The following is a 13,785-nucleotide window of genomic DNA, read 5'->3' on the forward strand; positions in this document are numbered from 1 at the left end:
CTTGTCGTTCTTAAAATACTCCCCCTTTTCCTTCTTACTCCTCAGAAAAAATTATAATTTCTCTTTACGTAGAATTTTTTTCTAGCAGCTAATGTCCTTTCAACAACAAAATATAACATCTTTTCACGCGTTATCTCTCTCTCTCTCTCTCTTTCTCCCTTTATTTTCATTTTTACCCCTTTCATTATTTTTTTTCGTATTTTTTGTGATAAATTATAATCACAGTCTTATAAAGTATTCATCCCTTCTTAAAACTTTTAAAACCAAAGACCTGTACAAATAATTGTAAGAAATGTTTAAAAACATTTCGCCTCTACAATTTCGCAGGCTACTGCCCAGTCGACTTCATTGGCGAAAGCTCGTTCATCCCCTTTAGAGGCACTTCTTTTTTCATTAATAATATAAGGCATAAGTGTAGCATACACGTTTTTTATAAGAACATCCAAAATTTTTGAAGCCTTGGGATGTTCTTGACTTTTTGAGTTTTAAGCCATTTTGCCATTTTTGAGTTCTTAACTTGTTCTTAACATTTTGGCCATTGAAGCCTTATGTTCATATATAGTTTGTTCTTATAAAAAAACGTGTAAATTTGTAAGAACTCATAATAAGACTCAGCACTTTTTAAAAGCCCATTATATTTGAACAAACGAAGGCAGGGTAAGGTTTGGGGAATTGAAAATAGTTTACATTAACTGGCGGAAGGATCCTAAAATTGATTACACTCTTTTCAAAGCCTTGTTTTCTTTATAGCTTGTTCTAATAAAAATAAATGTGTAAGTCCAATCAAATTACAAATATAATCCCGACGTTGTATCCGAAATTAGATGGTATTTGAAAATCTTAACTTAATATTCCGGTGGCGAAATGAACTTTTTTGCTTATGGGTTTTTATTTCATGTTCTCTTTATATGGTCATTTGGGACTTCAAAACCATGTTTTGCCAAGCAAAATGACCTCATTTTGGAGATCTACTCTTCAAGCTCTATCAGATGGTTCAATCAGATTTTGTCATAAGTAACTTCAAGGGTTTTTAGGTCAAACTGACCTTATCAAGGCTCCATAGAAAATTTTCCACAGCTTCGCCAACTTGAAAATTGGTTTTGAAGTCCCAAGGGACCATATAATGAGATATTAAAATAAAAACCCATACTGCACTTGTGTCAATGTCACCACCATCGGACTGTAACCAAAATTAGAACTACACCATTCATGTACAGTATACACTTACCAACAGTGAAGTAATTCGGTTCGCTATTACATAATCTTGGTTGACTATCTATAAAAACACATTCGTTACACGTTTTTTTTATAAGAACAAACTACATAAAAAAATAAGGCTTCTATTAGGAACAAGTTAAGAACATTTTAAGGCTTTGAAGACCTGATTTATCTCTTGTCATCGGTAAAATATTTTTTCAACTCAGAGCTTTGTTACTACAATCATTGACAAAATATTTGAGACAAAGGGATTTCCCTGCAAAATTTTAAACACCACAAATGACTTTTAAGCGCGTTAAACTACAGTTGGAAAGTAGAATTTTAACTATGAGTTTTAACATGTGACTTACGGCTTAGACCTAGGATCTAAGGATTTAAAAGCTCAAATTTGCTCCAATAAGGCTTGGAATATATAGCCTACTAGTAGAAGCCACCGAACCCCTCCAAATTCAATGAAAGAAAGTGAAAGTGCTAAAATTAGCCATTATCGCCCGAACCTTAGATTCTGAAAAACGTTCAAATAAACTAAAACCTCAATATATTTCGACCATGGTTGTAGATCTACTTATTACACTCTTCTTTCATAAGAACAATGTCATAATGAGAACAATGACAATCAAAATTGCCAAACAATAAGAACAATCTAAAACAATGCTTAAGCTAATTTAGGGCCAAATTGGTCCCAGGCTCCAAAATAGAGATACTGTTTTCATATATAGAAACTTGAAGCAAGCAACACAAACACCCAATACAATATGTTAAACTTTGAGGAATACATATTATTTTCATACGCTTGCCTAAACTACCCTTTTATTTTCTAAGGCAGTTGCTATGAAAACCTCTTTAAAACCCTATTAAAAAATTTACCAATAAATGTTTATAATATAAACACGAGCAGTCTATGATCACATAATCCTATCAAAATCTCGTATTGCATACAAAGAAAAAGCAATATACTACACATTTCATTCATTCATTAAAAAGATTTTTTTTCCAATCTACAAAATGTCATACTGTGGTGTATACATTCTGATGATGTCACAAAATTTGATATTACTTGTAAGAAACGTTTAGTTTAATTTCCTAAAACTCAATCAACTGTGCTCACAACAAAGATTTGGCTTTTCGATAAAAACAAGCTCACATTTTTTCGGAAAGATAAGCATTTCACACAAGCATAATTTGAGCTTGATTCCAAAATATCGCTAAGCATAACTGAGCATATTTTACCAAAAAAATAAAATGCTCCTAGAAAAAAGACGCACTCTTTCATCTGAAAAAAAAAATACAAAAAACACTGCTCTTGTGTTAGTCTAGCAAGCTAGACGACTAACATGGTTGAAATAAAGCAAAAAGTGACGGAGGGAACAACAAATTTTAATACACGTTTTTTTTTTTATAAGAACAAACTATATAAGAACATAAGGCTTCAAGGCCCAAAAATTTAAGAACATTCTAAGAACATTCTAAGGCTTTGGAGACTTAAAAACATGCATTTTCTTAAGAAATTACATCAAAATGCTCAAAAAAAGCTGAAAATAAGAACATTTTAAGAATATTTTTAGGCTTCAAATCCAAAAAACTAAGAACATCCGAAGGCTTCGAAAATGTTTGACGTTCTTATAAAAAAAAACGTGTAAAGCTCATACAGACTAAATCCCGTAACAATAATCGTATTATCATATAACGCCAATACTACTGTATTACACGCATTATAAACGACTCCAGTCTACTTTTATGTCCAATAAAGACATGCGATTGTAAACATCACTCTCTCTCTCAGCGATAAGAAATCCGTTAATAAGTAAATCGCAACTACTGTGTCATTTCTATACAACAGATTAATTAACATCCAATTAATGTTGATTACTTCCCTTTCATTATTCTAATCTTTTAAAACCCTATTAGCCCCAGGGGGGGGGTAGAATCTACCACGCTGGAGTTCTTTTGTTTATATCTCGGAGAAAAATTTTTCAAACGACTTGAAACTTTCTGACTTTTAATAAAATCTTATTAAGAGTACTTGTACAAAATTTTAGGGTCATAGGTTGTCCAGATCAGGTTTTTATGACATAAAACCCAGCTAAAATCCTTAAAACTCAAAATCTTAAAGTGCTGATAACTTCTAAACTATTTATTCAATCATTTTCAAATTTTGACACGTGATAGGCATTGATAATACAAATTTAAAAAATCTAAAGAAAAATTTTGAAAATGATGACGTCATCATTTATGACGTCATCAAATTTTGAAAATTTAACTCATCTTCAGCATAGATTTTATGAAAAAATCTTAATGGAAATTGAAAAACCGGCATATGTTAAAGAACAGTCTTTTACCTTTCAGAATCTTCAAACAGAATCGAAATATCTTTATTGGTTCGACTGTAATAGACATTTTTGTAAACCATATATTTGGGCTTTTTTCCGACAGGTGGAAATTTTGTGATGACGTCATCAGTTTTTGAATGACGTCATCAATTTTTTTTCTTCCTGGAAAATTGTATCATGATGGAGAACATCTGTACCAAATTTCATGGCCATAGCTCTTCTAGATCGAAAATAATCGAGGGTGGTAGATTCTACCCCCCCCTGGGGATACAAAAGTCAAAAAAGCTTGGGGCTAATAGGGTTAAGATTAGTTTGCAATTAATTCGCCAAGTAGTAATTCAAGCTAATTAAGTTGAGGCTATCTACAGAGATGAATCTTACGTTTATAAGTTACGTTTAAGCTACGGGAGATACGGTCACGGAGAGGTTCCCGTAGATATTCAACAAAAAGTTAACGTATGCGCGAGGGTTTTTTCTCTAACTTTCTTTTCTTTCACGTCGAACTCTCGATCTCTTATCAAAGTTTGCTTTTAATTGTAAGACGATTTCTTCCATTCTAAATCCTGGAGGTCTTCTGTTTAAAATTTAGTAAAATTCAAAGGCAAAAATCTTTGGGCCATGTCCGGGGGGGGGGGTTGGTCTTCCAAAACGCGACCTCCCAACCCATTCAACTCTTCCTGAAAGCCCTCTAGGAGATTCTTTCTCGCGTGTTTTTAGGGTATCTCCAGGCAGAATGTAATGACACTTCAGATTAAAATCTTAGTAAAACATTCCAGCGGTTTCCACTCGTCTGACCTTAATTTTTGTGATGTTTCGCCAGAAATTTTTCTTTGTAGTTTTAAGCAAATCATTTCTCATTCAATCTTCTCATCCTTGGGCACTATTAATGAAATCGAAAAAGCTTTGGATTTTTTCCAATTTTTTCCAATTTTTTGTCAAAATTTCCTACTATGGAAAGGACATTTATGCTGAGTTTCAAGTCCATCACCGTCTCAATATAAAAAATTATGGAGGGTGGTGGAAACAACCTCCCCCCCCCCTTAATAATACGAACCCCCGAAAAGCTTGATAATAGTTGGATTAATGTGGGCCTTGTTATTCATTTCAATTTTCTTTAGACCCACATAATTCCAATATCGAGCCTTAAATTAGTGTTGATTTCCTATCAAATTGTGATTTCTGTTACATTTACCAGTTCAGCCTTGAAAGAAATTAGCTTGTTTAGCTAAAGGTTTATCTCCTTTCTTTGTTACACCCCTGTCTCACAGCCCCGGTGGAACTTTTTTCCACAGTAGTGGGGAAAAAGATTTCCATCGAAACCCCAATGAGGATAGAAGTTCTATTGTTCCCGAGATTAGATAATTCAGTGGGGATGATTTTGGACAGCAAATTTTTGCATTGAATTTCCAATGGGGATGAAATCAAAGTCAATTTCCCAGTGGGGCTAAAATTGTAGGGTATTTTGTCCGACGAGGATGAAATTTTGGCCAAATTTTTTAGTGGGGCTGGGGTCCCAGCGGGTCTGTGACACAGGGGTGTTTTGTTGAAATTTATTATCCAGACGGTTTATGTAATTATTTACGTCAACAATGAAATTCATATGTTATAATGAATCTTCGAGCATCTTGGAGGGGTGGGGGGGAGGCTTTTTTCCACTTACATTTTTGTGCTCAAATTTTGTGAGGCACCTCCACGTGACATTTATTTTTGGGGCAGGGGGTAAATTCTTTGCCACCTGTTGGTATCTTGTATTTTACAGACATGCCATACATTTTGCAATTATCCATATCCACCACTGGTTAAAATTTCAAGGTTATAGCACTTGTCAATCTTGAGATTTTAAAGGGAGCTTCCCCTAGTTAAAAAAATAGTAAGATGCTCAAAGGGTAAGTATAGCTTTTGATATGGTGGACTAAACTTTATAAATGTCCTATCAAGATTTTAAGTTAATCTTACCTGGTCTTAGATTCTTAAAAAAAAATCATAGAACTCGAGAAATTTTTCAAAAGAGGGTAACTCATTACTGGTAGCACTTGGTAGCATTCTGCCCCGATGACAATTTGAACTTTTACATTTTCAAGGATATTGTATCAGTCAGGAGAATTTCGTTGTCAAATTATGCAACATAAACTTCAAATTTAGTTTTCTTTCAGAATCATCTTTTTAAAATATATCCTAAAATCGGACATTGAAAGAGGTGATGAATGAAACAACATTATCAACAACCACAAGTTATGACAATTTTGTGGATAAAGAAAGGATCGTTTATAAACCTTTGTGGTCCTTAAGTCCGGTACTTCTCGCTATTTTTAACCTTCTTTTTTCTTTACTATACTCTTTTTAGATTCGTTTGGAATTCCTCTATTCTTTGATCTGCTTTTTAGTAACCTGTCACCAGGATGTGGATCCCACGCAACGTTGTTTTGACGTACATCTAACGTTATATGAATGGACGTTGTGAACATTAGATTAACGTTGAAACAATGTTGTGTTGGGACTTTTGTATCATGCGAAATTTCCCCGAGGGAGGGTACTTAGGCAAATGGAGGGCACGGGTATATATCGCCCTTAAGGGTACCTTTTTTGACTTCCAAAGTACCCACTAAAGCTAAGGCTACACTGATAGTTTGGAAAAATCGGAAAATCAAATTTCAGTCCCACTAAAGGTCGGGAAAATAGGAAAGTTTCAACTTTTTGCACTTAAAAGATCGAAATTTGGTCAGATTACTCCCTATAAGGATCGTAAAATTAACAACATTTTTTCCTCTTTTTTAGTCCCGCTAAGGGTCCGAGGGTCGAAAGTCGGGTAGCACATACCCGTTTTACCAACCTTAGTACCCCTCGGGGAAATTTCTACCATTCCTTTAGGATAGAAAACTATTTTTTCGCAATTACAGCATAGCAATTTAGAGGAAGGGTCTAAAATTTGGATTTTTTGATGACGGAGACGGAAAGAACTCTAATCCTGTTTCCCTTATCTTTTTAAATTTTTACGCTAATTGTTTTTCAGATGATCGGCAAAGTTAATAGTTGTACCTACAATTTCATACTCACTATGAAATAGACTTGTATTTCATCCCTAATTGAAATTCAGTGGAAGAGATAACACTCCAAATTCCAATAGAACTTTTTCAACCAGGGGCAAAAGAATTTTTTACACCAGGTACGAGATTTTTGCCAAATTCTTCAATGGGGGGTCTTGACGGGTCTGAGGCACGGGGGTGTAGTGCGATGTTAAAAACAACAGATCGGGGGTAAAGAAATGGAACTAAAAAATACTATTATACTGTCCAGGGTTTCGGTAGCGGGGGAAGATCTATCCCACGACACAGAAACCCTGAAAGCAAATGGGTAATCTATATCAATCTAATTACCAGTGGTAGGTTTGTTTAAAATTAAAAAAAAAAAAAAAAAGAAATTCCAGAGTGGACAGTTGTGGAAAGGAAATTGAAGTCAGTGCTGCTTGAGGAAGAGCTGAGAAAGTGTTCTGGGAGCAGATTGGGCTGCTTGAAAATGAATAGAGAGGGATTGCTTGAGTATAGAAGGTGTAATTAGAACAATGTTTTGAAGAAAAGAAGATGAGATTGTGATGGGCTATGAACCAAGGTGTCATGGGAATATCAGACGTGTATGCTAAATAAATCATAACATGGGGCTGTGGGCCATAGAACAAACTTTTGAAAAGATGAAGATCCTATTTTTGTGTTGGAGTGGAGACAAAGTCATGTGGCTGCCTAGGCTTTTTGAATAACCGTAATGGAATAGAGTTGTAGACAGTTGTCTAGGCGAGAAGAAGAGGAAGCATTTAGGACTTCCCCTAGAGTTAGGTGTGCCGGCAGGAGGTAAAGAAATTACAGATCGGGGGTAAAGAAATGGAACTAAAAAATACCAAAATATTATTTTTCTTATACAGTCGACTCTCTTTAACTCGAACCTCTATAACTCTAATGTCTCCTTAACTCGAACAAGTTACAATATCTTATTAACCTTATCTCCATAACTCGAACAGATTTGTGTTCCCCATGCGTGTTCGAGTTATGGAGATTCCACTGTAATTGATTATCGTTTTCATCGGGTTTTCATCCTAAAATAGGTGAAGGGACACAATGGAAAGTTTGTGAATGATTTCCAGCCTCATTTTGCGGGATAGATGATAATGCGATTTTTACAAAGTTGCATAAAAAGAAATTTCTAGAACCTTATTCATCGAATCTCTAAATTTCCTTTTACTTTTAGAATTTTGGTTTTGCACTCAATCTTTGACATTGAGGGATTTATTATAAACTTTGATGTAAAGCCTGCCTCAATATAATTGTCAGCGGAAGCAAGAATGCTTATAACATTTGATAGCCAAAGTCAACTTCAAATTTTTCTTTTAGTAGCGAGGGCATTTTGTAAAATCGCTCGATTGTTTTGGTCAAAAGCCAGAAACAGCTGTTTTGTCCAGTTTTTGCGCTTTTTGGAGCTCAATATCTCGAGTAAGGTACTGAAATCACCCATACTCGCAATATATCTCTAATCTTAATTTTTTGAGAGCTTTCTAAAAATATGCAACAGGTCTCCGTTTTCTCAAGCTAAAATTTTCATTAATTTTTGACCCTATGATTTTTGCCTGAGGCCGTCATATTCACTCCAAAGTCCGAAAATCACTCCAAAGTGTCCAAAAAAAATTGGAACCTAAGTAATTTTGATTCCCCTACCCCTTAGCTTTCCAAAAATGTATAACAAGTGCTTTGACCAAACAAGCGAGCGACCTAAAAAAAAACGAACATATTTCCCCCTTCTATTTTGCTTGTTTTAGATAATCAAAAGTACGATGTTTGAATATTTTGGAAAGTTCGTGTATTTTAGTGACCAAAAAAGCGATTGAGTTTGTTTTCATCTGAAATTATAGCTTCCATTTCCACACCAAGTGCTACCCCTACCTTGGCAAAGAGCATTAGCAAATTTCATGGCAAACCTAAGACTCCTTCGGAACATATGGGAACATATACTTCTCGGAGTAATTTGACCTACAAAGCTTGGCCCATAACTTTGAGAAACCCTACTGTTGTAAAACAAATTTGGATTATTGAAAATGAAGCTCCCAGATTGTTCTAGCCTGTAACGCAATGAAGGAGGGAACACTAAAATACCTAGAACCCAACTGTAAACTGCTATAGATGAAACTACTATTAGATAAACCAACAAACCATAGTGTCTCAACTATGCATCATGGTGTCTGTGTCTTGCGTGCACAGAACCAGCGGTGTCTGGACAGCGCTAAGCGTTCCAACTTGAAAAAAAAGGAATTCCTACTTCCCCAGTGGGGAGGGCTCGTATCATATCAAACCAATAAACCAGGAAAATTTTTCAGAAAAGCTCTTACAGACAATATGAATTTTATTTGGAATTCCTTACACTTGTTATCTGGTGAAATGTTATCCACACCTTAAATAACTTCAAAATCTTTATATAAGACGATTCCATAAAAAGTTTTCCTACTTTTTTCTTCTCCTTCTTGATTTCAGATTCACCACAGATGGAGAATCATTTTAACGACAACGGTGGAGGGCTAAAGTATATAAAGGAGTGTGCATGATGGACAAAATCACCATTTTTCAATCTTACAAACGTGGTTAGGGTGCGTTCTTCTTTTTCCCAAAGAGAACACGCCGCTCACGTTTCGTAGAGAAGAATTAGAAGAATTAGAGACAGTACAATTCCAGGTAAGAATCATTGTTTCTATTTTTCATTTTGTCTTAATTTAAGTGAGTATAACTAGGCTAGGAATTGGGTCGTAAAAATCACTTAGAACAATAAAGATATTAAAAGCATTCAAGACGAGCCTGACCAAGAGACAACAAACATTGGTTCATTCTAGCGTTTCAAGTATTCACTAGTATTCATGATATTCATGACGTAATGCTTTCTACGGAAATACCCCGGTTTTAGCCAGTAGTGGCAAATTTAAGCTAGACAAAATTTGTATAAAATTTACCACTACTGGCAAAAACCGGGGTCTTTCTGTAGAAAGCATTACGTCATGAATATCATGAATTGTAAGTATAGAACCATTTTGATAACAATGAGTTTTGCTCTTATTTTAGGTCTTATTTTTTGAAGGGTTTTATGGTCGGTGTCTGTTTTTAAGTTTAAGGGAACCCATTACACCCAGTTCCAAAACATTTACCGTCTTTCTGTTCACTTAAACGATTAGCCTTCAATTTTATATTTGTATAGATTAAAAATCTTTTTAGTTTTAAATTTGCCCTGTGGAACTGAATATGATTGATTTTTTTCATGGGGTCTGTATCTCTCACATTGTCACCGCTTTTGGATCATAGGTTAGGTCATATACAGTTAACGCTCTCTAATTCGACGTTCTACTATTCAATACGCTCCAGTATTCAATTGTATTGAAATCCACCGTCAACAACTGCTCTAATAAACAGCGCTCTTCTATTCGATACGCCCCCTTATTCGATGAAAATCAATTTCCCCTTAAAATCGATTTAGAGAGCGCCAACTGTATATGATTCTGTCAAATAGCTTGGAATTCTGTCAATTAGAACCTCGGGATACCGACTCTCGATTTCGACGAAACTTTAAATATAGTTTAATAGTTGTTTCTAGCTGTGTGTTGTTTGTTTTAAACATTTCTTGATTACATTTTACCCTAAGCTGACGAAATGCATCTTGTTTGACTGTTCTTTTTGAATCAATATTAATCTTTGAGCACCCAGTCTAATGACTTGTCTACCATTGTTTTAAGAACATTTATTGACACCAATGGTATTCTTTGTTACACGTTTTTTTATAAGAACATCCACAAATTTTGAAGCCTTTGGATATTCTTAACTTTCTGAGTTTTAAGGCTAAAAATGTTCTTAGCTTGTTCTTATTTTCCCCATTTTGTGAGCATTTTTGGCTATTTTACTAAGAAATTGGATGTTTTAGAGTCTGCAAAGCTTTAAAATGTTCTTAACTTGTTCTTATCATTTTGACCATCGAAGCCTTATGCTCTTATATAATTTGTTCTTATAAAAAACGTGTAGTCTTACTACGTTTTATTGACGCTATTTAGACATTCATGCTTTGTTTTGTACTGAAAAAGTTTTGGTATCTTTGGTATTTGTCTGGCTCCGTAGACAAATTTTTAAGTTTGTTTTTTGAAGTTGAATTAATATGAATTGGTGATTCATAAGCAAATTGTTCCTATTTGATAGATGGTTGTGTGTGGGCAATGCGATAGAGCGTAAAGCAACCAGAGTTGATTGGTTGATCAATAGTAGACAACTATTTATTGGTTATTTATCGTTTGATGGTACATTTGACGCTCTCTATTTCGATTTTCAAGGGGAATTGGATTTTCATCGAATAATGGAGCGTATCGAATAGTAGAGCGTTGTTTATAAGAGTTTTTTTACGGTAACTTTCAATATCATCGAATAATGGAGCGTATCGAATAATAGAACATCAAATTAGAGAGCGCCAATGCAGAAGCGTAGACAGGAGGGACGCAAAATCTGTGTAGGAGAGCAGATTTGTATGACACAGTAATCATCTATTCATAATTTTTTTGTCATAAAAATATGCTCTAAGGAAAACGTAGAAAAAATTAAAAAATTAAAGTTTGGGGAAAATGATGGTAGTACGGTTCGGAGGAACGTTGGCATCGTAGAGATGACGAATTTTGGCAGATAGACTAAAAACGAGCTTGCTTGAAATTGGATCTCTTGATCTTTTACGTAAAATGACTTATAATAATCCTTTATTAGACTAAACATAACATAACATCAATATCATAACATTTTTTCTCGAATGGAACCCGGTTATGTGGGAAAAGTTCCTTTTAATCCTTCTGTCAACAAATTAAACACAGTAATTATTTGTCCCTCGTTTTAGACTGTCTGTTTGTGTTTAATATATATAAAAAGCCCTCGATTGGATTCCCGAAAGTATATGGCAGAACAACCGGCAGTTTTGACCCTCAAAATTGAGAGTAAAAGCGCTAACCATCGTCCTTAATTCGTAAGGATATGAACGAATAAAAAAACACTGAGATCGTACATAAACTTTGTAAATAGGGAATTGTAAGCAATTGGCTTATCGTAAATGTACTAAAAGATGTACTTTAGTGCACAAACCATAGCGAGCAGAAATTTTGCGATTAAGGCGAGTTTAGGCCTTTTTTACGAAATTTAATGTTTTTGAAAATTCTTTCTAGGGCAATTCGTGAAAGTTTATGGTCGCGAAAAATTCTTAACAAACTTAAAAATCTATAAAACTTCTAACTTTGAACAAGATGTAAGATATATGGCCATTAAAGTCCATAGACAAAATTTCAATCTAAGAAATCAAGAAGTAAACACAGAACGAAACACGAGAAGAAGACCTCGTGACGCAATAGAAAGCTTAGCCATTTTTTTACCGAAAATCTTTGAAGAAAAGGTCATTTGTTAGGACACGTCCGTAACCCAAAAATTTTCCTCAATAAAGTAGAAAAAAACAAAACCACGAAAAGTTTTATTTTTATCATAAAGAAATCCTTTATATAGGGTCCCAACGAACGTAAAATTAATCTTTATACAACCTTTGTCAGTTCGTTCTGAGGTTCCAACTCAGGTCATGTTGAATTGCGTAAACAATTTTCACACCCTTTGTTACTTATGACCACAATACCCCCGTCTTCAGAATGTCCCAGAAACCATACTGTACATGTGTTATGAAAAACCTCAAAATTAGGGTGTTCATTTTCTCATACAATACCCCCTTGTTTCTCAAACATTTCCGTTACATTGATAATTTGTTTTGCCGTTAGACAGGGTGTAAAGTGTATTAGATTTCGCATTATAATGCGGCTTTGAGTTATAAAATGAAGACTTATTTTTTGTTGTAATTTTCCTTTACTTTCATATTTTATGAAGGCCTTAGGCAGAAAGGTCAAATCAATAAAAACACTGAATTTAGTTTCATGGTGGAAATCTTTTGGATTAACTGAAATAAATAATCAATTTTGATTAATTTTATTTGGGCGCAAAGAATATTTTATTAATCTTTGCGCCTTGATCTAGTGTTTATTTCTTGATCCACGGTTTTGACGGAATGAAGGTTTTTCTTTTTTATTGTTTATCTAATTTTTGTTTTTCTTGTTTTCAGATTGTCTACAAGAAAAGTGCTAAAGAACTGAACACCCATACATGATGGGTGCTATCAAAAAAATAGCGATTCTATTAATCGCATGTCAAGTGATACATCTATCACAACAAAACCAGGGCGGACTTCCTGGAAGGCGTTCACGGCCACGATTTCCCGCTTCCTTTTCAAGAAGGCAGAATCCATTCTCAAGCCAACGATTTTCAGTCAATCCAAGAGCTAATCCACAAACAAGGAATTTCTTCAGACCCATATCACAAGGAGGAAGTCGAGCTCTCCCAAGGAGGCTATCAAATGGAACCGTTGTTTTCCCCAGGGTACCAAGCAGGAAACCAGTTTTCCCACAGGGAGTTCAAAATGGACAACCTCGTTTCCCTCCACAACAGGGACAACGTAGATTCCCACAAAACATTCAAGGTGGCCAGCCACGATTCACTCCTAACTCCAAACCCACATATCCTCAACAACAAATTCGCAATGGAGCACCACGATTCTCACAACCTTTACAAAACCGAAAACCTGTTTTGCCACAACGCGTCCCGAACGGACAACACCGTTTCCCGCAACCAAGTCAAAACAGGCGATTCCCGCAACAAATACCTAACGGTGGTCCACGATTCCCACAACCCTCGCAAAACAGAAAGCCTATCTTTCCACAACCTTCACAGAACAGAAAGCCTATCTTTCCTCAACCATCACAAAACAGAGGACCTATTTTCCCGCAGCCATCCCAAAACAGAGGACCCATTTTCCCGCAACCATCCCAAAACCGAAAACCGATTTACCCACAAGGTATCCCGAACGGGCAACCTAAAGTCATTCCAAACCAAGGACAACGTTACCCGTTCAACCAACAAATAATCCGATTACCGAACGGACAAGTGGTCCCAAAAACCCTCCCACGAGGCGGTGCACAAGTCGTTTCACCACAATTACCACCTGTCGCAAGGAACCCACAACTTCCAGGAAGCGGACAACAAAACAATTTCGGACAACAACAAAATGGTGGAGGCTCACAAGGACCACGAAGAACTTTCGGGTAAGTTTTTTCAGTTGACTCTCGAATTCGATCTTCATTGGACAATTCTATTTGAATTAC

At 35.4% G+C, this 13,785-nt stretch overlaps 1 protein-coding gene across 1 annotated transcript in view; it reads left to right on the forward strand.

Moving 5' to 3' along the window:
• The first annotated feature begins 9,134 nt into the window (after nt 1-9,134).
• Nucleotides 9,135-13,785, forward strand: part of LOC136813030 (fibrillin-1-like) — a 54,268-nt gene continuing 49,617 nt past the window's right edge. The window contains 2 exon segments of the mRNA XM_067069540.1: nt 9,135-9,256; nt 12,690-13,725. Coding sequence (XP_066925641.1) covers nt 12,734-13,725 — 992 coding nt within the window. The 5' untranslated portion in view covers nt 9,135-9,256; nt 12,690-12,733.

Source organism: Clytia hemisphaerica, unplaced genomic scaffold, assembly GCF_902728285.1.
Source record: "Clytia hemisphaerica strain Z4C2 unplaced genomic scaffold, Clytia hemisphaerica genome assembly, whole genome shotgun sequence".
NCBI classification, from domain to species: Eukaryota; Metazoa; Cnidaria; class Hydrozoa; order Leptothecata; family Clytiidae; genus Clytia; species Clytia hemisphaerica.